This window comes from Nelusetta ayraudi, unplaced genomic scaffold (genome assembly GCF_046127955.1).
Source record: "Nelusetta ayraudi isolate G7.1 ecotype Tasmania unplaced genomic scaffold, CSIRO-AGI_Nayr_v1 ptg000011l, whole genome shotgun sequence".
NCBI classification, from domain to species: domain Eukaryota; kingdom Metazoa; phylum Chordata; class Actinopteri; order Tetraodontiformes; family Monacanthidae; genus Nelusetta; species Nelusetta ayraudi.
The window spans coordinates 23,518,415-23,545,682 of record NW_027466061.1 but is presented as its reverse complement, the minus strand read 5'-3'; the positions used below and the strand labels follow the sequence as shown (position 1 = coordinate 23,545,682).

General features: G+C 39.7%; 1 protein-coding gene across 3 annotated transcripts; it reads right to left on the bottom strand.

Annotated features, from left to right (window-relative positions):
• Positions 1-314: 314 nt before the first annotated feature.
• Positions 315-26,751, bottom strand: LOC142884134 (solute carrier family 12 member 7-like). 3 transcript variants are annotated; one of them, XM_076019628.1, is made up of 28 exons: positions 26,324-26,751; positions 25,990-26,145; positions 21,010-21,101; positions 20,581-20,706; positions 16,961-17,107; positions 14,171-14,225; positions 13,479-13,609; positions 13,244-13,368; positions 13,054-13,158; positions 12,316-12,527; positions 12,038-12,202; positions 11,165-11,263; positions 10,905-10,962; positions 10,534-10,708; positions 9,050-9,168; positions 8,818-8,916; positions 8,607-8,726; positions 7,946-8,050; positions 7,259-7,427; positions 6,735-6,930; positions 6,470-6,639; positions 5,686-5,817; positions 5,450-5,557; positions 4,014-4,109; positions 2,602-2,768; positions 2,451-2,465; positions 2,231-2,364; positions 315-1,717 (listed from the first exon to the last, which is right to left on the bottom strand). In XM_076019628.1, the coding sequence occupies exons 2-28, from the start codon at positions 26,135-26,137 to the stop codon at positions 1,626-1,628; spliced, it is 3,360 nt and encodes a 1,119-aa protein (XP_075875743.1). In that variant the 5' UTR covers positions 26,138-26,145; positions 26,324-26,751; the 3' UTR covers positions 315-1,625. The 3 variants fall into 3 exon arrangements, with proteins under 3 accessions (XP_075875743.1, XP_075875742.1, XP_075875744.1); XM_076019627.1 differs by having other exon boundaries at positions 25,990-26,751; XM_076019629.1 differs by lacking the exon at positions 4,014-4,109 and having other exon boundaries at positions 25,990-26,750.
• Between the last annotated feature and the right edge of the window lie 517 nt (positions 26,752-27,268).

The following is a 27,268-nucleotide window of genomic DNA, read 5'->3' as shown; positions in this document are numbered from 1 at the left end:
GTTTAATATTTTTTGCCAAAATATTGCACTGGCGGCTTGCCTTGTTTAGTCATGTGACTCAGTTTTTCTTTTTCTTTTTCTTTTTTAAAGGTAGACTGTCATGATTGTCCTGCCAACTTGGACAGAGGCACAAGCAAACATCTTGTCTTTTCTAGTTTATTGTGTCATTTTCTTTCTATCTTGAGGTCAATTTAAAAAAGAAATTAACCTTTAAAAAAATAACAACACAACATTAATTGCATATTGCTTCTCACTAACGAAAAGACACATTCGGCAGAAAATTTGACATCACAAAAACCTCAGCTTAAAGGAGCTAAGTACAAAATTCTGTTTATTATATTTCAGGGGAGACGTTGCACTGTGATGAACTCGTGGCATAATGAAGAAATATATGGAGCATGTAATCATGTTATCTCTTTGTGCGTCACAAAGGGAGCAAGCTGGCTGTGCTTATGTGTTCCTTCATTTCAGAGGTGAAGGTGTTGACCACTAAACTGAGCCAAGAATCACAACGCAAACCTTTACAATTTTCAAGAGGAGCATCAGCTTTGCAGTTGCACCTTTGTAAGCTCCCATCACAATAGAACCTTTCAGAATTTCTTGAATTGCCATCTTTAGTGATGCATTTAATACAGAATTTTGCTCTACATAGTTGCTCATATAGTATGACTAATTTTGTTTTTAGATTCCTATTCCTAGTTAAATGCATAAGTAATCACTTTGGACCAGTGTAGTATCATCATATTTTTTTTTTGCAGTAAAAGATGATTAAAAAATATCTTATTCGAACTTCATTTTCAACAGTGTCCATTATTCATCATTTGACATCCACAGCCGACCTGTTATATCTTTGCTCACTGGAGATTCAGCGCTCATCTCACCTGAGGCCACCAAGGGCGTCCCTGGGTCGGTTTGTTTTTGTGTTCCTGCAGTGCACCACACATAGCAGTTACATTTTGTGTAATATAGACCCTTTAATCAACATTTTTTTTAGTGATTTGACTTCTGCACTCTACACGTTAATTCATCCTTTTCAAATGCACTTGACGCAGTGTTGTCATCTGTACAAGAACAAGAGCAATGAATGATTAAATTTGAGTTCTACAAGTTATAGGTCAGTGCCTGCACATCCAACTTAAAGCTCTCCTGACAGTAGTGGAGGAAACCTTGCCCCGTGTCTTCCATGGCAATGATGAGCGCCATGACACTGCCGGGTTGAGTTTAGTATCCAGATGTCATCTTGCAGTAAAAATGTTTAAATAACAACAATCTGAAGTCTGTTCTTTACACTTTCCATACAGAAAGTACTGGGTGAAGAAATCCAACATCAAACTGACTATGAGGGTAATAGAGTCCGAGTGAGAAATCGTGTCCCGGTCTAGAGTCCAAACTGTGGTGAGGCCAGTCTTCAGCGCTGTCCTCTCCAACCACGGTTCACCAGGACCACAAGAGGCCTCTGTGGTTTTGCTTCCACAGACTATATTTTGGTTTCCGACCCAAGCCTTTGCCCATGTGACTTCTGAAAGTTGTGAAACCCTTCCATCACCTCTCAGGCGTTGGGGTGCTACTGTCTAAAAATGCCCCCTTTCCAAGATCCATCTTGATAGCTTGGAGACATCTGGGTGCTATGAGTAAATGGTGATGACTTCACATCCTCCTCCTCGGACTAACAGGACACGATCCAGACCTTCTGTCAAGACCTCCAGGAACTCCATATCTGACAGAAACATCATGGTTAAGGGCGTACGTTGGTGAAACAGAGTTTGGCCCTCCAACCCCAAGTTAATAAGTTCACGAAGATAAACCGTTTTTGATACCACATCAAACTTGGGCAGTAGTTTGAACATAATAGTGCTTTGAGTGTATACTTTTGTTTTTAATGCTGGCTGTCCTGCAAAATTCCTTCTTACACAGAAATACCAGCTAATGAACTGCATGTGGAAATCACTTCGACCTGGATTACAATACAGCAATTTTTCATGCCGGTCATAAAAAAAATCATCTTATTTCCCTTATTAACACTGTAGAAGTTCCATTTTAAAAATAGCTATTTCACTGCGTGCTCTATAATGTGTATAAATACTAGAAAATATTGATGGTTCTTATAAATTTACTTTACTTTTTTCAGTTCCCAAAAATCAACCTTAAAAGAGTGAATCCGCTAAAATGTTGAACAACTCCTTCCTTCCATTTTTGTGATATATAAAATCTACGTGTGGACGAAGGATACAGTTCTCGTCTCCTTTTCTGTTCTTCGGTGGCCCGGGCATGTTTAGCAAGACCAGCTGTGAGTCCTTGGACTTCTGCACCACCACGTTGTTCAGCCTCACTGCTGTGTGCATCCTTCGCACGTTGGACTGGTTGCTGCAATAAATCACATATTTATTAAAACGGGATAAGGGCCCAGGAAGTATTTGTCATGTTGAAACAAAACCTGAGAATTGACTTACAGATTCTCCCATTCCCTAAAGGACAAAAAAAAAAGTTACGTTCACGTTAGATTTTAATATCTCATTTTATTTTCAACAACTTAATTTGACTGTTTTTTTTAATCTCTACATCAAAATGTAAAACAAAACAAAACAAAAAAAATCTACTTACGGTTTCATATTAAACACGTCTTTGACTCCCAAGCTTTCCCTTTGCTTGTTTTTCTCTTGGACCAGTTTATCTTTGGTCCAGGTCATGTGGACACGGTCGGGCGTGGTTCCAGCAGCTTTCTCACTCGTCAGGTGAGAAGCAGTGTTTCTGTCATGGATCAGCTGGGCCTGAACAGAGAGCAGGCAGTTAGAAATGCAGGTTTGGGGCACCAAGTTGTTTGGTGTGATAATACGACACAATACAATATGACACATGTTTGACAATATCCTTAGTTGAAAATGCTTCCTGATCTGTCCAGTGTTGGCTTATTTGGTGCTGTATTTGTGATTCTCTGTCATCAGTGTAAATTGTGGAAGGTCAAATTTGGATCACTGTATTTAAAATCCATTGTCAAACATTTGACATTGAGACAAACAGAAAACATGATAAGTAATGAAGATGAAACGATTGGCGGGGCAGTAAGATGCTGATGATGACGATTATGATGGAGATGATGGTGCTGTTGATGTCTGTTGTGTGACACATGCAACCCCTGCTGCACTGTAAACAATGAAAACATTTTTTTTTCAAGTCGAGAAACTAAAGCTGAAGCGGTTTAATGGCAAAAGAATAGATGAGTTCTGTTTTAAAACATTTTCATTTCTCTTTTTTTTTCTTGTGTAAATACTTGTGATGTTGATCTCTGGCACATTAAGCAGTGGTTCTCAACTGGTGGAGTCTCAGGATCCACATTTTTTTCCTTATGATGAAGTCGCCACCCAAATTTATTTCACAGCACTGAAATTTATTCCAAATTTATCCCACTTTCTACCATGTCTAGTAAAATTCATGATGAAATTATTTAATTTCATCAACTCCTGTCCAGCAAAATAAATGCCTAACATTCTCTCTCTCTCTTTCTATATATATATATATATATATATGTATATATATATATATATATATATATATGTATATATATATATATATATATATATATGTATATATATATATATATATATATATATATATATATATATATATATATATATATATATATATATATATATACATATAAATATATATATACATATATACATATGTGTGTGTGTGTGTGTGTATATATGTATATTTTAGAATCCCTTTTTAAAAAGAAAAAAAAGAAAAAAAAGGAAAACTGTCTATGACACTGCGACTCAATCAAAACAGATCCGTGACCCAAAAATGGGTCGCGACCCACCAGTTGAGAAAGGCTGCATTAAAGGAACCAATCGCCCCAGCCAGCATGATGGCAAACAGTGAGGACCGTGTCTCTACCGAGTGGCAGTACAAGTTATGATGTACGTTATGAATGTTTGTGGCTTCATTAGGGGGTGACATGATCAATGGAAGGACCAGTGAGGTTTAGCATCCAGTGAAGTTAGCCTTGTTACCACAGCGACCTCATCCTCCAGTATAAGTGGGAAATGATCAGCCGGCGTCTTCTTCCGCTTTATGGAGCCACGTGACACATCAGTGATGCTCTGAATCTGTGCCAGTCGCCAGTCATTCAACACAAGAGTGGTGTTGAGAGAGGATTATGAGCAGCAGAGCCAAACTAAAGGAGTGCTGAAGTGTTTCGGTCTTTAGTTGGAAATTAGCTTATAAAATAAACATTATTCAACTCTTGCACACTTGTGTTTTAAAGAGTTCACTTGCCTACTGAAAGGAAGCATAGATGTTCTTCATCACCTAAAGGTGTAATATTTGGAGAGTTTCAGAAGAAACGGCGACATATAGTGGTTATATTTTAGATTGCAGCACTCTTTCACTCCCCCGTCCTCTCCCGAGCTTGCCAGTGAACAACGGTGGCCTGCACACACAAACTTGAGTACCTTGTCCACCTTCTTCTTCATTGGTTTATTTGAGAACGCGAGCATTCACCCTAAATACGAAACAACCTTGATTGTCCACACCAGGCTTCCTTAGAAATATGGCAGTTCAAAATAGCAGCTCACTGGGAGCAAGACCCATGTATATTCTATTTATATTCTTGTATATATGACCCATTCTAAGGATAAGAAAACAAAATACTTTTATACTACGTATTTTGTACTGTGAGTATACACTTTTATCAATATATTTATGAGCAGTATATATGGGCTTTTACCAATATAAAATTCATAAATCAAGCCAAATTTTACACACTCAAAAACCTTTATAAGTTCTCCCTTTGTTTGTATTTGCCTATTAAATGCAATTTGTTGTTGCCAGTAGAATGCCAACGTTTGGCGCTTTCCACACTGCAAAACGTTGTGCTTACTTGTTGAAAATGGAACATTTGCTATCAGGGTTGACCTGCAGTGGCTGTATGTCCTAATTTGACGTACTGACCTAATCAACACATGAATCTTGAAGAGGTCATCATTTAGAAGAGGTGTTCGCTTGCTTTATTACAGTGAAACCACATAGCTACTGTAGTATGTCACGGTATATAAGATATACAGTAGTCCCAAAAATGGGTGTCTATTTCTTTCATTTAGCTTTTCAGTTTAACCAACATGTGTATAATGATGAGCTTGACATTTGATTGTAATTAGAAACCAAATGGTTTGGATACTGATTGCAGTTGTGTTGTCAAACAATTAGGCTTACAGCAAAGAAACATTTGAATATTGTCTTGTACTTTTATGATTTAAATGTATTCGTTAAAATATTAGTTGAAATTTTAAGTGCTACTATTTTTTGAAACAATTGCTGGTTATTGCTTTCTGCCTGCTCCGAGTTTGAGTTTCATCCACATGATCTTTGCAGCGTCGTGTGTAAGTCACCTATACCATCACACTGTTAAATACAGTAAAAAGGTGTAAAAACGTGAGGCCTGCCATACCTCTCTCTCCCTCTCGGTTCGCGACAGCTGCATCTGTTTCAGCATTTGTGACCTCTGCTCCATCACCAGCGTCTTCTCGTAGGTGAAGGCAGAGATGTCGCTGTCATGCTGAAGAGGGAAAATTAAAATAAATATGTATCAGTGATCCCTGTGTTTCGCACAACGCCCCCTTTTATCAGCGAAAGGCGATGCACAAATGTCAAACAAAAAAGAAAAAGAAAAAGAAAAGGACTCACCACCTCCACCACCTCCACCTCTGCATTCAGGCGCAGGTGGTAGAGGAACATCTGGAGGTCCTTCTTCATCTGGATAGAGTTGTCGTCCATCTGGGCCACGGTGAAGATTCTCATCGTACACTTCCTCCACACCTACAGAGACAGGACGCAACTATCACCAAAGGGGACTCCACTGCATAAAGATTGACGTTAATTGTGTTAGATTGGGAGCACAGTGGTCTAGTGGTTGGAAGAAGTGTCACCTAACAGCAAGAAGGCCGTGCAGCTGATTGTAACCTGATCTTCTCGGTGTTGAGTTTCTCAATTCTTCCTGTGAGTGTGTGGGTTCTGCAGGTTTCTCTAACAGTCCAAAGCCATTTACTAGGGATGCACAATACCACTTTTTTTTTTTACAGAACGAGTGGAGTATGAGTACTTGCATTTCAGTACTCACAGATTACCGAGTACTTAATAAGGCCATTACACCTGACAGAATTGCTTTGATTTTGATTTTTCCTCAGATGTTCTGTAATTTGAACAACATTCCTCAGCAGGTCTTTCTAGAACATGAGGTGACTGTCACAAGTCCTGGCTGGTGTGTGTAGGAACAATCTCCTGCTCAGGGCTGACCATCAATTCTGATCTGGCAATCTCATAGTACATCATGTGTTTGATCATAATAAAGTTGCTTTACCTTTGCCTTTAATTTGCAATTCCCTCAAATATGCACATATCTATATATAAGTTAATCTTATTAAATCTTTTCGTCATTGACCGTGCAGTGCAAAGTGAAAAGCTTTGGCACCTTGTGTTGAATGAGTAGGAAGGGAAGCAGCATGAGGAGGCCTCCGTCGTGAACTATCCACCACACGTCGATGGTCCCTCCCTTCAGACGTTCCTGGTTGCTGGGGAAATGGTCAATGTTCTTTGCAACCAGCAGAGCCTGATGGGCTTCGGTCGTCTCTCTTACAGTTTCTGCGGGGGGGACAGTTGAACGCCAGTTTAGATCATTCTTGTGCCGCGTCAATTGTACTTAAGTGCTAAAGAACCTTTAGGTGTTTTTTTTTTACCTATGAAGTTTCTCCGTGGTAGGGAGCCCCGGGCTTGTTTCCAGGCTGCTGGCCAGGCCATCAGGACAGTGTTGTGTTTCATTCCACCGAGTCCTGCTGCCTGGATGAGCATGGAGAAGCCGTCTCGCAGGCTGGAAGTCACCACCACGTGGGAGAAGCCTTTTGTCTTCTCAGCAGTGATGGCTGCTTTTAAATTCTGCAAAAGATACCATACATACCACCTTTATTTGTGGAGCACTTGTGAATACAACAGTCGTGGCAAGGTGCTTTACAATAAACATGCGTCACTCATAACCACATATACCATACAATACTACACAATATCACATAAAACATCATGGAAACGACAAACTTTAAAAATGAGCCTAGACGCGTGTTTTAAAGTGAAAAAAGGTGACTAGCAACCCTGTTCCCACAAAAAAAGAACATAAATTATCTTCAGTTTTTTTAGGCTGCGCCAAAAAAAAAAAGCAAAGCCCTGCCATGTAGGGAATCACTGCATTGGACTTTGCAGTGGGACGAACCTGCTCTCCAGTTTTAGCCTCAGCTCCTCGCGTCATGTAGGTTCCCTCCAGGACAGAACAGAAGATGGTCAGACCCTTTCCCGCCTTGAGCTGCGTGGTGAAGGACAGGAGCCGAGGGTGTTTCACCGCCAAGTCTGTGTCCAGTTTACACAAAACCATTACCTGGGGTCTGTTGCAGGGCGAGGACGACAGCAAAATAACAGAAGTCAGTTATGTCAGTGCATTCAACTATGTAAACATATCGAGAAAAAGTGATGGACCTAAAGTTCTGTGTGTATTTAATGGTGAACACTAACACCAGTTTTAGTTTCTTTTAGTAAAGACTCTTTGGCTCGAGCATAAAATATCATTGTGTTAATGTGCTGTAAAGGGATATCCCCTTGGCCAAGTAGCCAGGACACATGATCAATTGCAGGCATAGAGACAGGACCCTCAACAGTCACACACATTATCTAACTGCATAGGAACCAGTTTTGACGATTAAAGCAGTGTGCTTATGTCTCTTCCCACATTAAAATTAAACATACAACTGTCAAACGTAAAAACTGCCCCACCCCACCCCACCCCCAAAAAAAAAAAAAAACATTCCATGTTAACTACATTTTTCATTGAGACAGACACAAAGGCAACTCAGTTTATTTGGCTATTCAATTGATTAACATGGCAACATTAAGCAACCAGGCTCACCTCCAGTTTTTGGTGTGCAGAGGGACTTCCTCCAGTCGGATGAGGGCGTAGCGTGCTGCATTCAGAGACAGACCTCTAATCCCATCCCCCCATTCCTTCACTGCCCTGTAAACCAAAGAGCAAGTTTTTGCTAAAGAAACCATAAATAACTAATAAATGCATAATTTAATAAAAATAAGAAGTAACATATCCCTCAACCAGGGTTAAAAGTCCACAAAGCCAGCACCTGTACCAGCACCTACATTGATAATTAACTTTCGGTTTATTTTAATTGTAAAGCTTTCCTTAAGCCTTCGAACTCTCCAACAGCCGCTTTAAAAAAAAAAAAAAAAAAAAAAAAAAAACACCTTCATAAAATGACAAATCAATATTCAAATACCCAGTGTGCAGAACAGTGTGGTAAGTGTCACATCTGAACTGCAGAAAAGTGGCGGACACATTATATTCCTGTAACTTCCTTACTGGAAATGTCTGGAAATAAAGGGTTTAGACTGGACTACAAGCCTTGTATCACAAACTCTCAGTTTGCTCTCAAGTCACCAGCAACACAAAACATGTCTGGTTATTTTGGCAGAAAGTGATTTGAACAAAAAGAACAATGTCCACTTGTTAATCATAGGCAAGAGAGAATTAGTGGCAGTTCTAATAAATGCAGGCTCACCCTTTGTACTCAATGTACTTGTAGATGCTGCCGGCGATCACCACGGCGACCAGCGCGTAGTACCAGGAAGAGACGAACATGAGAGAGAGGCACAGACTCATCCCCAAGAAGGAGAGCGTCCTGGACAACGCAGCGTGCGGACACAACTTGTGTTAAAGTGTGAAGCACTTGTTTCGGGTGCAGAGTTTAGCCGGAGGGAGTCTTGGCTCACCAGTGGTAGAATTTAAAGCGAGGTCTCCAGTTTGGGGTTCGCAGAAGAGTCTGGACAGCACAGGCCAGGTTCACAAACAGATAGCACATGAGGAAAAACCTGAACAGACACGCAGACGGGTTGAAATGAAACAAAACAAGATTATGCATTAAAAGAAAATTAGCAACAACAAAAAAAAAAAGTATGAGCATTTGTTTGTATGTTTATATGTTGTGTGCATGGAAACACGGACATGGAGAGGATGGGGGCCACTGCATCGAGGGAAGCGATGAGGATTCCAATCTCGCAGATGGCCACCGTCAGCAGCAGAGCCCAGGTGGGCTCACCGTTAGACTTGCCATGACCGAAGACCTGAAACATCCAGAAAGTCTTTACAGAGAAATCACAGCATCTTCTTATGTAAAAAAAAACAAACAAACAAACAAAAAAAACTGTTTGTGCAACATGCAGCTACATGACCTGATAATCAATGAACGGATGATGGTTACACTTGTTACAGGGGGAAAATGTCAAGACGAAAAACTAACTGCCCAAACACAGTTTTAGATATATGTGAATTTTTTTCTTTTCTTTTTTCTTGTCATTGAAGATCTTCTTCTTTATGTAGCTTTATGGTTTGCACCTACATTCAAGTATTTTAACACATCAATTTAAAAAAGGTCAACAACAGTATGTCATTTTCTCAGTTTACAAAAAACTGTTTCAGTATCATATTTTATGTTTGTTTTTTTTACTTGCAACAGAAAGCACCCAAGTTGAATTTAAAGCGACCATACCAAAATGTGCTTACAAAGAACAGAACAAAACACAAAAACGCAAGTGAGTGAATTAATAATAAAAAATATAATTAATTGTAAATAACAATTAATTAATAATGTAAATAATTGTTCTTCTATGTCAGCTAGCATGACAATTACTCTGAGAGTTACTCAGTTACTGCTGAACTGAACATTCGCTATGTCAGGGTTTGTTAAGCTTTTAAAAATGTCACTCTTTCAATAAATATTCTAAAACCACATTATTCAAACTGTGCAACCAAAACTAAAATGGGAGGTAACCAAAACTATAAGGTATACATACACAGCTGCTCTCCCCATTACAAGTCAAGTCAAGTCACTGAATCATTAATGAGTAGGAAAATATCATTTCAAGGTATGACAACAACACAATCTTGGAGTGAACAAAACGGTTTTCTCGTGAAAATCCAAAATAAGCATCAAAAGTGTCCTACTTTGTGTGTGTGTGCTGGGTCATTGATCTGAGAAAGAGAGTAAAGTAACATGCAGCACAACTGATCTTCATCAGACACGCTTTTCTAATTCTATTAGCAGCTTATTTTTTTTAGTGACCCATTACAATAAGCCGTAACCCGCTGTCACACACTCTCAATCACGCAACACTTTAATGTGTCTGATCAATAGTTGAATTTCTTTTTTCTTTTTTTTTTTTTAAAGTTCCTATTGTGTTTGTGGGAAGGTGAGGGGGTTGTGTTTATTAGATCACAAAAGTAATTGAAACATAGACTTAATAGAAGTAAAAAGTTGACCTTTATGTTTCAAAAAAGGGGCATTTTGTCACTGAAATTGTTCTCAAGTACTTACCTGTACTTATCTACCCTCCATTAAATGGTATCAGGTATTGTACACTACAGATGAATGCACACAAGTGACACACACACTTCCACGCAGGCACGCACACATGACTCCTAACACTAACCTGAAAGAAGGGGATGATGCCGTCCCGAGCGATGGCCTGCAACAGCCGAGGGGCACCAGTGAGGCTCTGAAGCCCCGCCCCACAGCAGGAGAAAAACGAGCCAATCACAATGACCCACGGCGACGGCCAGGCCAGAATACCGAGTACTGGGATCTTTTTCACTGAGAAACCAAACCTCGACAACCACAAACAGACATGCAGTTTAACACACTGCTGAGCTGATGGGATCAAATATGTTGATTTCTTAGATGCTTCGTTTTGTTTCATTTTCCTTTCAAATTCTTAGGATGGATTCATTCAAGCTTTGCGGTAAAAGACAGCTTCTATTTTAACGTATTGGATAGAGAAAAGGTCATTTGAGATGCACTTACTTGTCTCTGAGAACAACCCTTTCAATGCAGGCTCCAAACAGGACCACACAGGAGATGTCTGGACATGCAGTTAAGATCAAGTATCCACATGATGTGATGATGATGATGACAATAACGATGACAATGATGATGATGATGATGATGATGATGATGATGATGATGATGATGATGATAAATGAGCCGAGCACACGTTTCAGTCTAGGCACTGGTGTGGTGTGTAACATCTTGGCAGGGAAGCACTGATGCAGTGTGAAGGATACAGATCAAAGAGGTGGTGATGATGGCCATGATGGTTCCAAATGGGATGGATCTCTGAGCGTCTCTCAGATCGCCTGACCTATTTGAACCAGCCATTATTCCTGAAAAACAAACAAACAAACAAAAAAAATCAAAAGAGGACACAGCAACAAGTTGTTATACAGTGAGGGATATCAACAGTGGGAAAATGAAACCGCATTGCTTGCAGCTGTACTACACAGTCGTAACAGAGAGGGACATGTGCAACAATTTCACGGAGGATGGGATGAGGAGAAGAGACAAAGTTTATATCAGTCATTTTTGGTATATCTTTACCAGAGGGCTGTAAGACTTGTCAATTTTAATATTACTACATTAATATTAAAATGTTAAATATTTGCTCAAACCTATGCATACATCTTCCAGCAGAAACTACAGGGACTTATTGACAAAAGGATGGGCAAAAGCTAGCTGGCAGGCCAGCTGTCTGGAAATTACCCAGCTGTTTGTACAGCAAGATGCTGTGCTGCAGGGTTTAAACACACCGATTATCCAACATGTGTGTATATGCACTTTATATACCAAATTTTAAAGGCTCAGTTTGTGACAATAAGTAAGCAGCCCTCAATCTCACGTCTTTCTTTTAAAAGCTGTGATGTCAGATTTGCTGAGAAGATCCACATTTTGGGGGGGGATTGCAGTAGATACAGTACAGATATTGTACACACACAGTGATACAATATGGTCACTTCTACTTCTTCGACGCAACAGTTATTATGATTTTGTATCTTTGGTTGAGTAGAACATACACATGTATTTTTTTATTTTTTTTAATCTATAGTGAATTGATGGCTGTAATGTTACGTGTTGGGCTTTTAATGGCGTGATGAACTCACCTGTAACAGAGGGGAAGTATATTCCTACTAGCAGAGTGAAGTAGGTGGCAATGTCATTCATGTTGTAGACATTGTTGACCGGGAGCGTTTTCTGCACCGGCACAGACAGCTCATCTTTCTTCTCGATGAAAACTCCTCCTTTACCATATTCCCCCCACAGGTTGTCTACCAGGAAGATAGTTCATAGTATCAGACAGTGAAAATGACTCTACGAAATGGCACAATGTGTATGTGGTATACAATGACATGCATTTCAAACAAATAAAGACCTTCCTCACCTTTAATCACCCCGCTCAGGAGCCCGGGTATAGCTGGCATTTCTGTCACATTGTTTACTTCAAAGTATTCATCACAGGTTGCGTTGAGATGGCTGCTGTTGCAGAAGATGCTCCACAGCTCTGTGGTCACAGTCTGGTTATTCACAGTAAGGGTTTTAGCGCATGTATCAAACATGTCGCTCCTTAAAGTCCGGTTTCCCAGCAGACAGAAGCTACACAAGAGAATAAAAGATTGCTCCAGTTGTGATTGATGAAGTTTAGAGAAATAAATGCCTTTTAGCCCAAAAAAAAAAAAAAAGACTAAAGAGACCAAGATGAGTGAAAGAGCATTGGATCTTTGTATATACATTTACTACCATCACTGATAAGAAAGGGCTGCAGAGGTTAGGAAATGATGCATCACCACCACAGCCACATTTCAGTTATTCTCTTCTGCATTTTACATTCTGATCCAACTGTATTTACTTTGGTGTCTTCTTGCAGAAGGTGCTATTGTGAATCCAGATGCAAATATTACCTTGATTTATTAAATTAAATGAATTGATATATTTAAAACATGAAACAGTCAGCAATGTCAGAAGCTCCAATGATTTTACATATATATTAGTGTTTCTTATGACAACAGGTCAAATGTGGCACCGTGAGAGTGTAGATTCACATGTAGTCGATGGTGCCCCAGCACGGCAACAACAAAAAAATAAATACATGATAACTAAATGGTTCTCATTAGGCACTTACGTAACCTCTGATGGCCCAATGACCGTCTTAATGACTCCTGCATACGTTGCCATGATGGAGAGAACCACACAGGCCAGAAACACCAGAGCCAGTTTGTTCACATACCTGCAAAAAAAATAAATAAGAATGTATGAGCAAAAAGGTATGAACACTGATGTAGGTTGGGTGCGCGCGCGCAGTGAGTACTTACTTCACACCTACAAATACCACTAGTGCCATCAGGACCAAACAGCACGTCCCATAAATCCGCATGTTATTGAGCATTGACTCATTGTCGCCTTCTGGAAACACGCTTGCTGTTGGAACAATATAAAGCTGGTGGTGTGGAGACAGCAAGCAGGGGGTAGGGGGGAGAACAAACGTCAATATATCAGCACTGGAGGTGTTATTTGACTGACTGCCTGTCTTACTGACTGGCTACTCACCAGTAGAATCTCTATAGTGCCCAGTATGTACAAGGATCCGGCGAAGGTGGTTCCGAGGTAGAGGCAGAGACCAACAGCTCCTCCAAACTCTGGACCCAGGGATCTGGAGATCATGTAGTAGGAGCCGCCAGCTACACAAACACAAAACATAAACCTATATGAACTGCAATCAAGGTCGGAAAATTGAGGTTTTCTTGAGTGTGTGTGTGGAGAGGGGGTGAAAAATGAATTACTTGAACTTGTTTCGCATCGTGCAATAGACTCAGCTGGTTTTAGCTGTACATTCAAACAAATAGATTGTCGATTGTTGTCCTTGTTCATGGGACTATTATAGTATTGTAGTAAACAAATGGGATCTCCACACCCCCAAACTAGGATATTATTTACGGACTTCTTTGCCTTTAACACTGTATGTCAAGACTTCCAGCCGCACGCACTGTTAGACCTTCAGATCCATCCCACACCAGTTTAATGGATCAGAAGTATGCATCCAGAATGGAGGTACTTTCTTGTGTCATCCCTTTTTGAAAACAAAAGGAACGTAAAGTGTATGTGTCTGTCACATACACGCACGTTTTGATTTTCCAGGCCTGGAAAATGGAATTCGCAAATTCCATGACAAAAGTATCTGGACAGTGTCCTGTATACTGTGGGTAAATTCTAAAACATGAATGCAAAATTTCCAAACTCACCTGGGACAACTCCATTGGTCGCGATGGCACTCATTGATATGGCCGTGAGCAGCGTCTGTAAAAGGAGAGGGAAGCAGTTGTTACACACCACTGGAAATGTTCTTCAATCTGCAACTGGGTTCATCGTCAATGAATCAGTGAGTCAACGCTTGAGTGACACACCAAAGGAGTCACAAGCTTTTTGTTGCCACAGTCTGTTTTATTCAACTACTGTCATGCAAGTCTACAAAATTCTCTATGAACCTCCTGGATCAATGAATGAAAGCTTTCTTTCTTTGGATCTTAAATATCAACTTTTCCACGTAGGAAAAGCCATCAGGATACAGCAAGGCCAAACAGACACCATCTACAGGACTGCTGTGGTGATGAATATGGAAAATATGGAAGTATGGGGGGGAAAAAAAATACAAATAGGATGATGCACTACATGTACTGTCAAATATTTCCAATAGATGTGAAGAATTCCATCAGCTTGCGTATATTTCACAAAGAATCAAGCTCAGAAGCCCATTAATGTGTTGCACCACCTCCCCAGATGTGAAACAAGCAGGAATTTTGGGTTCAGGTGTGATAAATAAATTGTTTGTGGTGCATTTTATTTCAAAGTCAGGTCATGCAGGCCAAGTTGTTAGTGATTCCCTCAGGCTAAAAGTCCTACACTGACTAAAGACGTCTGTGGGATGAACAGCAAGATTGTGTATGATCAGGAAAATGTGGTTTAAGGCAGAACAGAAGACCTGGTTGAGTGGTACAAAAGTAAATATGATTATAAAGATCTTTGCACTTGTAATTGCAAATATGTTGCTGGTTGATTAGTTTACGTGTGCTTGGTAAAACCTAATGATTGATTTGTGCATTAGAATTATGATTGTTTCTGCTTTCCTATTTTTTTTCCTGATTTCTGTTTTTTACTGTGATGAAAGTCACTGAGATTAGAGAGTCGTATTTTGGTCATATTAGAACAGGTTTCTTTATGTTTATGACGGCATTACGTTAGAGGATGATACTAGTTCTTGTTGTCAGGGGCTCTGTATCACAGAAACAGAATTCTAGTCCCTCACCAATCCACCAGGTTGTGACTTATGGTATCACTCCTGCTTTCATTATATTCAACAAAAAATGGTGGAACTCTTGTTTTGTTCTGGCTGTCATTTAGGACTCTTTGCACATCGTCCTGCTTAAGAAGTTCAAAGATGACCATGATGAATTTTGTTTAAATGTATTCAGATAACCAGATAAAATAGTGAGATTTCACAGATCAATCACAGGTGTTCCAATTTCTTTTCATATGCGCATAAGAGTCAAATGGGATAATTAATAAGAGGGGTATACTTCAAACAAGAGCAGTATTCTTACTCCCATCGTCATTAATGTGAAAGAACTTTTACAAGGTTGTGGGGGAAAAAAAAACAATTCAATAATAAAAAAAAAAATCTGCAAAGGATGTCTCGTAGATGAAAAGCTTCCCTGTTGCCAAATAGCCAAATAGCCGAATCTCTGAGCCGTTAACTCTGAACATTGTAGACTTTGTACCAAATCACTTCACATTCTGCTTAAATAACAAGTGTTTATTGAAGAAGTACAGTGAGCTCTCTGTCTTTAAACCTTAACAAAAAAAAAAAAATCAACATTTTATGTATCTGAATAAGTGTCAGAAACAGAAAATTGATAGAATATAATCTGGGAAAGCGTGCGTGCAAAAAACCTTTATGCACTCACTTTTGAAAGAATTTGTAAATGTCTACATTTACATGCTTTAAAATACTTCAAAAACGTTTTTAAAAGGCCAACAAACATTTAAGAATTGAAAAAAATAGAGAATGTCAACCAGACCGTAATTATTTTTTTGCTGCCTGATTTTGTTTTTGCCAGAAATGAGCAGCAATCATACCAAATTCATCATTATCATCATCATCATTATCTTAGACTGGTAGATTTGCATTGAGGCCATTTGTGTTAATATCATAGCCTCAATAAATCCTAAACCAGAAAAACAAACACACAGAAGACGTCGCTAATGTCGCTAATCACTAATTTATCAGAAGTTGATATCAGATGTTAGCTCTGACCTAATTACATGAGTTATGTAGGGCATGATCCTGTACAGCAGAACTCTTCTAATGTGGTGCTTTGGTATTTCTATGGGGTTATAAATAAAAAACAACAACAACAACAACAACAACAACAACCTATTAAATGTCACAGACAGAATTCTTAAGGGTTTGCCGGAATTTGCTATCACAATGCCAGGATGGAAGGGGGGGGGGTTAGAGGGGGGTGGGTTTGGAGCAGCGTCTAAACAGTTGGGTGTCGGAGGAAACGGCCTGCTGCAGATTATTACACATCAACATCACATGAGTGCTGTTAAGTCAAGTTCAAATTTCCCAAACAGTCAGTTCTCTGTTCAGCCACGTGGAGCTGCTGACGTACAAGCCACAGCTGTAAATGAGATTTATTTTCTGCTTGATTAGGGCTCTCCTGTGAACCCAAGTAGGAACACGGACGTGTTTCTCAACATTGTGAAACTGTCAAGTCAGGCTGATGAGCTGCAATTGCCCCTAAGTTTGCTTGTTTGTTTGTTTTGTTTTGTTTTGCTGTGCCATAAATGACAGTTTAGGACTGTTCATTCCTAATAGACTTTCCATGAATTTTCTTTTCCATTGATGCCATTGCTCAAATTTCTGTAGCACACGCTCCTCTTTCAGTCTTGTTAGTTCTTAGTTACAGGTTGGTTTTTTTTCAGCAACGTAAGCTTCCAGAGGAAAACCCCGGCGGTTTGGCCAAACTCACACAGATGCAGCACATGGAGACAATGGCGAAGGATTCCAAGATTCCTGCCGTGCCAACAATCCAGTTGAGACGCAGAAAGAGGATCACACCCAGGATGTTCTGCATGCAGGGCAAGTACACTCCTATGAAAGTTCCCATCTGGGGGACCTGTGGATGGAGAAACAGAGACACACAGGCCAACAGGTTGAAATTGACAGGCCATACTATCGAAGAGGGAGAGGAGGAGGAGGAGGAGGAGGAGGAGGATAAGGAGGAGGACGAGGAGGAGGAGCAATTTTTTCCTGCTTCTCTTCTTTAACTGCAAGAGGCCGCCGTATTAGACAAACCCGATCACAAAGATAACTTCCATCAAAAGTAAATATACAAAATGTTTTTGTGACACCCCATATTGTTCTTGATGTACTTTACTTCTAACCGTTTTACACTTCTGTTGCTTCAGCAGTGGATTGAATCACTCTCTGCAGGAAGAGTTAAAACTAAAATAAAAATCAGTTTCTCAAGGTACTGCCTGGAGCAAGGCGTGACTGACTTTCAGGACAGAACAGTTCTGTCTCTCTCACTCACAGCAGGAATTGGGATTGAAAAGACGCCTGCAATATGAGTCATCCAAATGCAATCAAAGGTAAGTGAGATTTTTTTTTTTTTTAAGTTTAATTTTAAACATAATCTTATCCTTCACTGATCTGTCTTCATATTTTGTGCATATGTAATATTGTTCTCTTGACAAGCGGCTACAACTGAGAGGTCAAATCTTGGAAGAATGTAAAAAGAAAATTCTGTAATTACAGACACATGTTAAACATGTGAAGTGTTAAAAGCCTCACCGATTTCAAACCATGTCGTAATTATTTTTAGATTTAAAGTAAATACAAAGAAACAGTTGTCTGCAAAGACGAACAAGGGACTCTTGCTGGTGTTGTGATATTCAGGAGCGTCGTGATAATAAGTAAGCCAAGAGCACATCGTCAATTGCAAAATTAGATTTCAAAAAAGAAATCACAGCAACAACTCAACAACAAATCATCACATATATATATATATATATATATATATATATATATATATATATATATATATATACATATATACATATATATATATATATATATATATATATATACATATACATACATACATATATATATATATATATATACATATATATATATATATATATATATATATATATATATATATATATATAAATACATATATATATATACATACATATATATATGTATATATATAAATACATATATATATATACATACATATATATATATATATATATATATATATATATACATATATGTATATATATATATATATATATATATATATATATATATATATATATATATATATATATATATATATTTGGTGCAGTCCTGATTATGCAAAATGAAATAATTAAATGAGACTGAAACATGTATGAAGGAATGAGACAAAATATTCTGAACAACATGCTCAGGTGCCACATGATCCTTTTGCAGTCACACGTTTTTTTTCCCCCCATTTAGTGCGTCTGTCCCTGCACCTCCTCCACCCTGCAACCCTCACTGTACGTACCGTTTTCCGAGTGACATACACTTTGCCCTGGGCTCCTTCCACTGCCCTTAGATGTTTGTCCGCATGCTGTGAAGTCCGAGATGTCGACTTCCAGATGTCCCACATCTTCTCTCAAAACTTTTTTCTCAAATCTTTCTATCTCTTTGGTTGCTTTTTTCGACCCCTTACTCGTCCTTCTTCTCCCAGTTAAGAGCTCCTTTTATGTCATCTTAAAGGGGGAAAAAAATCGTGCAAAGAAGGGGGAGGCGGGCTTTATAAATGCTGCTTTTGAGACCAATCTGGTTTCGCTTCCAATGAAGTATATCCAAATGAGCTCCCCTTGACGTAAAAACCCAGCATAAAGGATTCTGTATTTCGCAACAGATGAGTAAGAAAAAGAGAGCAGAAATATAGAGTGATGAAAATGAAAAAAGCAAATCATGGAGAACCCTGAGGGCTTTCAAAACACGAGCCACGTGGAAAATGTTCTGTGGAACGAGAGCAGTGCCACCACTGTCACCACTGTCATAGCCACATAGCCAATGTCCACGATCCTGACTAGAGGAAGCAAGTATACACTTTTATTAATGTATTTATGGACAGTATATTACGCTTTCTACCGACATAGAAATCATAAATCAGGGCAAATATGTAATATGGACCTTTAAGATGACCTGGTTGACTGACAACCTCCAAGGACATCATAGTAGTGCTGCAGTCAGTCTTTTTTGGGGGGACGGTATAGCTTTATAGCCTTGAACCTATACAGAGACAGTCTGAGAAGGATCTGTTGTATCTTGCTCTGGCTACTTGGCTGAAGGCAGAGTGTGCATGTGGGGAAAGTGTGTAAGCACCCAATCACAGCACCGCTACTATAATCCGTTGACATAGCAAGAAACGGAGGTAAAAAAAATACAAAGGTTTTACACCTCGTGTGCTTTCTCGGGCAGCGCCATCTCAATGTTATGCCAGTGGAAGTGCAAATTGCAAGCAGAAGGTTTTGCTTCTTTGCCTGATTTGAAAGACACTCAGCTCTTTTCTTGATTCAGTGTTCAGTGTCAATGCTTTGCACCAAGTTTAAACATGCTACTCTCTGTCTCATCATGTGTTGGCTTGACAGCTGTCGTAAACAAGTGTTGGCACAAGCAGGGTTAAAAAAAAAAAAAAAAAAAAACTCCACCTCCACGTGGATTTCCACCTCGCTGTCCCATGGAGGACAAATAAATATTTCCTCAGTGAGAGTTAGTGTGAGTTTGCAAGACTCAGGAGCTGGCGCTGTAAAATCGTTCTCGGTCCGCACCACACACTAGCTCTGTGTTTTTGGGTTGTTTTTTTTTGTAGATGAATGGAGAAGCGATCCCTCTGATCAAGCATAATGTGACTTGTCAAGCTTTCTTCCCTTTACCCTCTGCTCTCATTTAGTTTAATTAAGCACAACCGCAGTTCTGTCAAATAAACAATATCAGGCAGTCATGTCTGAGTAACACTGAATATCCTGAATATCAGTTTATCCAAGAAATGAATGCAAAGGGGAGCTATCGCTGCGAAAAAGTCTGTCTAATCATCTTTTCCTACTGCAGAAATAGCAACAAAACTGGTGCACAACGTGTTTCTTTTTATTCTATTTCTTCTATTGTGTCACTGGAACCACACGTAATTTCAACAAAACTGACATATTTTCTGATATAGTTGTAAATCATTTCACTCGCATGCCAGAAGTCTCAATGACATGCTAAAGTACACCAATGATGTACTCTCAAACTTTATTTTTTTATGAAGTTCATTCCAGTTTTATTGTATTCCACCAAATGCGCATGAAACGTCATCCACTTGCAGTACGACATTTCTCATTCCTCTCACGCAGTCATGAGGACTTAACTGAACGTGAACTATAGCATCATTCTCTTCTGCGGTTGTAACTCCTGCCATTCCTTTATTGATCTGATGCCCTTGCAAAATGATGTCTAAAATTCAAATTCCACAAAAGGGTCAAATGGAAATGCAAACTCCATATAGGAAGTGCTTGAACACGACAAAAAAAGAGCAAGAGATAATTTAGAGAGTTTATTTACCGTGACGGTGACCCTCGGCACACCGTCCTCAGCCTCCTCGTGCTCTCGGACGCCCTGCGTCAGGTTGGTGTAGTTGGCCAGTTTGTTGAGCAGAGAGGACACCATGGGCGTACTGTCCATCTCTTCCTGCAGGCAGACAAAGGCATGAAAGACATTCAATCAGAAATGAAATTCTTTTAACACAGCATAGAACAGCTTAGAATAAAAAAAATATATTTGTATATACATATACATACGTATATACAAATATATACAGTACATATATATGTATATACATATACAATCATATGGATCAGTCAAAGTACTTTGATACATGTAGATGCTTGTAGAGGATGAAGGTAACTTGTATTAATCTTGTGATGTCTGAACATACATACATACATACATACATACATACGTGTATATTTATGTCTGTATATATTGTCCTACCTCAAACAGAGCCATGTTCTTGCCATCATACGATTGATCCGTGTCATTGTCCGAGTTGATAAATGGACTGGACTCCCTCGGAACATCATCTCCTGACGGAAGACAGAACATTTGCACCTTGCACGCTTTAAAAATCAACAACACAGGCACCAGATTTCAGGATTCAAGTTGAAAACTATTTTTTTTATATATATGTATATATATATATATATATATATATATATATATATATATATATATATACATATATATCGTATTTACAAAGCAATAATAGGCACACAGGTGGCGGCAGCTATGGTGGCTGGTGATAATGGTCAGCTGAAACGGCAGGACCTCTGATATGCACGTACTGTAGTTATCAATGTCAAACACACTACAGCTGAGCAAATCTCCTCACCCAGCCTCGCTGCCCCACTTAGAAGAGAGTTGGTTGCCAGTTGACAGGCTTTATATCAAAATGCCATTTCATTATATAACGATACTTTAAAGTGACAAAGAAATGTATTCGGCCTGTAGAGGCACTTGGACGCAACCTTTGCATGGTTGACAGAGTCCCCCAAAGTCATTGACCTGATTTGAATGATCCTTCCAGGAATAAGGTGCAACAGGAATCCTTTTTATTTGTGTTGGAAAAAGCAAGCGGCACTAAAAATTTGCCAGTTACGAGCTGGGGTCCATGTTGAGCATGTATAACACGTTCAAAAAGCGTTTGAATAAAATTTTGTTCTTGACCCAGTTTGCTATCAAGATGTGTTTTTCCTTCACACAGAGATTCCACTTTGAAGCTACTTCCCAGTTTGGATCAGCAGGCACTGGATTTCATGCCATGTCAAAGTTAATTAGTTTGACCATGTTTGATCTCATTTTGTATTTATGTGCAAAACCCAAAGCCTGTAGGCACGTCACATTGAAGGGAAGCGTTTACAACAACTGGAAATAAAACAATTTTAAAGCATATTTCCGAAACAAAGTTGTAAACCACTTGATTTGAGTTAATAATGGCAGTTGAGCAAGGGCTGCATTACTGTAGGTCGCTGTCAAAAAACATTAAAAAGGTACAGCAAAAAAGGGCAACACTCAAGGATGTACCTTTGAGTCTACACACATAGTGTAACATTAGGGATCATTGAGTCTCACAGCACACACTCATAATAACATGTACAACATTTAAAACAGACAATTTAAGGTTTGTCTATGTAAAATTTACAGCAGAGGTGGCAGAGAAACTGTGAATAAGAGAAGACCCAAAATCTACAAAACCCTTTTGGAAATGTTAAAGTGAAATCAATTTGTCATTTGCAAAAAACATTCAGTCAATTTAGTAAACTCTGTCGGATTCTATTAATTTGCCCAGCCGTGATGCAGTAATCATACTAACCAGCAGATGTCTGTATTTCCATAAAACAGTCCCTGTTTCCTGGTTGTCAAAATCAATGAATCTTACAGGACACAAGGGATTTAGGGTTTTTCTAAATAGCCGTGATTGCATTGACTGCCCGATTAACATTACGCTGATAGGTCACATTGCTTGCCATCTGTCAGAAACGCTGACAGCATTTTGCTCCCTTAAAAAAAGCTGACACATAAAAGTTTTGTGCCTGGAAGGCACAAAAAAGCCTATTAGGTCAAAGCAAACAGCCTGCGAAGAGAATATTATGAAATTTAATTCAGTGTGTCAGTCAAGCTGTGTACCGCTCCCCACTTGACCTTTTACACAGGTTGACTGTTCAGTTGTGCTGTGGCAATAAATCAAAGTCTACATAGTATCAGGATCCATGATGTGAATGCTGTGATGAGCCTCAACTCAATGGAACTCCAATTACATGGTGAAAAAAACAGTGCCGTGACGCATCGCAGCTCAAAAAGTCAGCGTCAAACTAGTTTGTTGCCAGTGTGAAACATGCAAACGAACCTTCTGAAGACATTTCTGAGCAGTGCCGCTATCTTCTTGGTCAGTGAAGCCCGACGGCACCAGGACGATATTTTGCTGCCGTTTGCGGCTGACTGTGAAAAGCCATAATGATCAACAGTCACACCCTGGCAACCTTTAATAACACAGCTGGGAGTTTTAAAGCAACCCGTTGGACATCATCCTTGAGCACCAGGTAAAGAGCTTTGCTACCTTAAAATGGTCTTGTTCAGACTGTGAGTAGTGTGTTTGCTCTGACAAAATATGGTTCTTACCAACTATTAGATAAAAACGTAAATTAATTCATGCAAAATGGATTTCAATTTGACAGGTTATTTTATTTTTAAGCTGTATTAAAAGTAAGTGTGTGTGTGTGTGTGTGTGCGTGTGTGTGTGTGTGTGTGTGTGTGTGTGTGTGTGTGTGCGTGTGTGTGTTTCTGGCAATGACAACAAAGGCATGTGTCATTGGTGGCCCAGCAGGTACCTCTATGTCCACTTTCCTCACTGGGAAATGATCCTATGGCAGAATGCAGTGCTTTGTGTAGTTGAAAATATTACTTTGACTCTGAACTCTATGGTGTTGTGTGTATGCTGCATTTTGAGGCAAAACAGCACAGCAAACAGCAAAGACGCTACCCCCCCCCACGGTATGGCAGGTAGAACTGGTGGGGCAAAAAACATGTTTATTGTGTCTTTATGGCAAAACTAATCATACTGCAGTAATACAATAATATTGCATCATGGCTTAAATATTGTTTCATGAAGTTGCTGGGATAGAAATTACCCCACAGATCTGTGACAATAATGCTTCATAACGATATATTTAATATATTATATCTAATAATAATAAAAGAGGTATATATACGTATATTTTTTTCTCAATCAGAATCGGATCCAAATCAAAACTCTTTTTTTTTTTAAGGCATGGAAAGTGTAATGATGTGAAACAGGATTCTGGATGCAATAGGACAGTGGTGGTTTGGAAAATGATGGTGGTGAGATAGTTATGTTTGCACAGATTGAATCTCACATGATCAGCACTCTGTGTGTGTGTGTGTGTGTGTGTGTTAAAAACACTGCTTGTTCTCTCATTTATTCCTTCACAATGGATAGAAAGGAATAGAAAGTCAAAATGGGCACTTGACTATCATCGTTAATTTTATAGATACATTGTTCCCATGTGTCTTTCTGAAGAGGTCTTGCTGAGTCATCATTAGTCCTACTGCACTGGTAAATGTTCTGTTTAAATAGGTATTAGACTGATTAGATTGCAAAATTCTGGCATGACCTAATTGCAACATTTGTTAAAGTTATCTTGCTTTGACACAATCCAAAAGACATATCAGAGGGTGTTGCTGCTATACGTTCAAAGTCATTTTAACCACCCTCAGTTATTGCAACAAAAGTGTAATTCTGCTGAAACTGAAAGCTTCCTCAACAAGGAAGGATTTGTGAGGTCTAGAAAAAGATGCATTGTGGGGACTCAAGTGGGTCAGTGAGGGATTCACAAGGAATTACTTTACAAGGAAAAACTGTGATTAGGTTACTTTGCTGCTACTATCTTTTACATAGATCACTTCGATTTTAAATTGATCAGAGTTTTTCTTCAGTGATGTTAAATTAGTATTCTGGGTTCAAACCAGTATGAGCAGCTTTCCAGGAGATGCATTGTGATGTTAAAAAAAGGAAGAAAAAAATGTTCCTTGCAGACATTGAGGTGAAACACTTCCTCCATAACCGGCCAGATCTGTTATAACAAGTCAACTACATGGGTTTACTTTCATTATTTTAGAAATGCAAAGATAAGGACATGCTGTTAGGACAGGCTCAGTTAGGCTCAGACCTGTTCAAATCTTTTGGAACATAAATCTATCAGCAGGCTTCAAGCCTGTACCTCTGAGGAAAGCAACCGTAGTTGATATTTCCTCTGTTGAAAGCAGGAAACACGAGCAGAACCTTCAGCTTTAGAATACAGCCAATATGCAAACATCATCCAGTTTTACAAAGCGATTCACATCAAGAGAATCATGTGATTACCTCCGTGTCTTCACCAAAAGGAAAAATGCTGTGTTTTGCAAAGGACTCTTGTGTTGCAGAACCAGTTGGACGTGACATATGACATGCATCTCCTTCAACTGAACACAAGACCCACCAGACAGACACCAGAACTGCCTACACTCAGTGCTCAGGGTCATCATCTGCTCTGAGGGTGACCAGCCGCTAGATCCAATTCATTCCTGAACTCTTAGTTTACTAAAAGAGCTTTCATCACTAGAAAAAACAGGCTGACTGGAGGAAAACGACAGAGAGACACTGAAGATTTCACAAGTTTGCCAGAAAAGGTTAGACTGTCTCTAGAAGGGAAGTAACTCAAGAACGTTCATGCCAATTAGCATTAGTACACAAAACCACCAATATTTCATTATGAGTTTGAACATTACAGTGTTGTGTGCTGGGAAAGTGAAAATGACATTTGGGGCCTTTCATCCAGTTAAAGCAAGGGTCATGCACTCTGTTGGAATGAGCTAAATGACGTACGTATTCATTAGGTTCAAGATTCCTGAGTAAACTGCTAGAAACCTGATGCTCCACATGGCCTTATTTTGTAAAAAAAAAACTACCAAAAATTGGTAGAGATGTTCATATTCCAGCGGTGTTTTTTCCTGCGGCTCTCGCTGCTGTATCTCACAGTGTGCTGCAAATATCCAGCAACATGCTTTTTGTGGCCAGGAGCCACAGCCATCAATCACACTCCACTCCACCACTTCCTGACTCCAACTGTGGCACTCAAAAGCTGTATGTGCATGGCTGCTTGTTTTGTTTTGAGCCTATAAGTGCCTGTCTTGACATGCTCCTGACTGAGGGAGCTTCTCTTTTGATTTCTATCATTACAATGACTTTATGAGTGTTTTGCCCTTTTCTCCTTACACGTCCCTGGAATAAAGAATAACCAATAGAAAAGCTTGTGTGTCCTTTTCAAAAAGGATTCCCCCACAGTTTGTGAAGAACTTTTTTTTTTTTTTTAAATAAATAAATAAATAAAAATAAAGAAAGAAAATGTCTTACACTACCTGTGAGAGCTTCTGGTGAACTGTCACCATCTTGTTCCTCCCTGAAAAGTTGGCCCAAGGTGCTCGGCTTCGCACTTCCAGCTGCGGCCGAGCTGTGGCTGCCGCCCACCGCATCGTCCACCGGCACCACGGTGAAGTTGGTGGGCATGTTGACTCCTGAAGAATTGTGGAAGAGGGTTTGAAGAGCTCGGAAGAGGCGTCCTGTCCTCACGTGGGAACTTTCAACCCCGCCGGAAAGAAAGGCAGTCCAGAGGAAGAGGACAGAAGCAGCCTACATGTGGTAGGTGAGTGAGGAATCCAAAGTGACCATAACAAGGCTCTCACTCCAGCTCACTCTCTGCGGTGTGGATCCAGTGTCCTTTGCAGTCTGCTGCCTCCTGCACGTGAGGCCAGCCACAGTCCAGCAGTGTCTTCCTTCACTCTCCTTGTTCCTTTCCCTCCCTTTTCCAACCTCCCCCCTGCCCTGCTCTGTCTCACCAGTGCTATTGCCCCATGTGACCCTCTATTTACCATAGAAACACAAGGCTCCTCCCATGACTCTGACTTCCTCCACTCTCACCTTTGTAATGGCCGAAGGCAAGAAAACAAAGTTCTGTGAGAGAAACTGTCTTCCAGGAACAAAGAGGAGAAAAGGAGTGTTGAACTTGTCTCAAGAGAGGATTGTTGAACAGACTCTCTCCCTGCTATTTGTCTCGTCCTCTCTGCTCTCTTCAGCTTCACAGCTTCCGCCTCTGGATTCCTTCAGGTGAACGGGAAGGGGGGTGTTACCTTGCACTCAGTGCATTGTGGGTAAGGCGGAGTCCCATGGTGTTGTGTTTAAAGTGACACCACGGGCTTGAAAAAAAATTGTGACGGCAAAGGAAATACCTTGGAAGCCTTTAAAGCTCTGCTGGCTCCTGGGTGTATTCTCCACGGAGGAAACACACAGAGCTTGTAACAATAGAAACACTTAAACGTGACTTTTTCCTTCTGATTGTGTTGAACAAATTCTGCGGAACTCTGACTGAAGGTTCTCATACACAGTTTGTTCAATGGCACAAACTGATGTGTTTCATTAAGAATCACCCCCAAGTCTTCAAGTGCAGTCACCCACACACACACACACACGGGCGTGCACTACTCCGTCAAACTCAAAACTGGATGTTTCGGCAGGATAAAGCCCCTTGACTCCAAGCAAAGAACTTTTAAAGACTTTGTTTGATGGTGATACAGTCAAAACCTTTGAGAATACATGCACACACACACACAAAAAAAGAAAAATCCTGCTTAAATTCAAAGA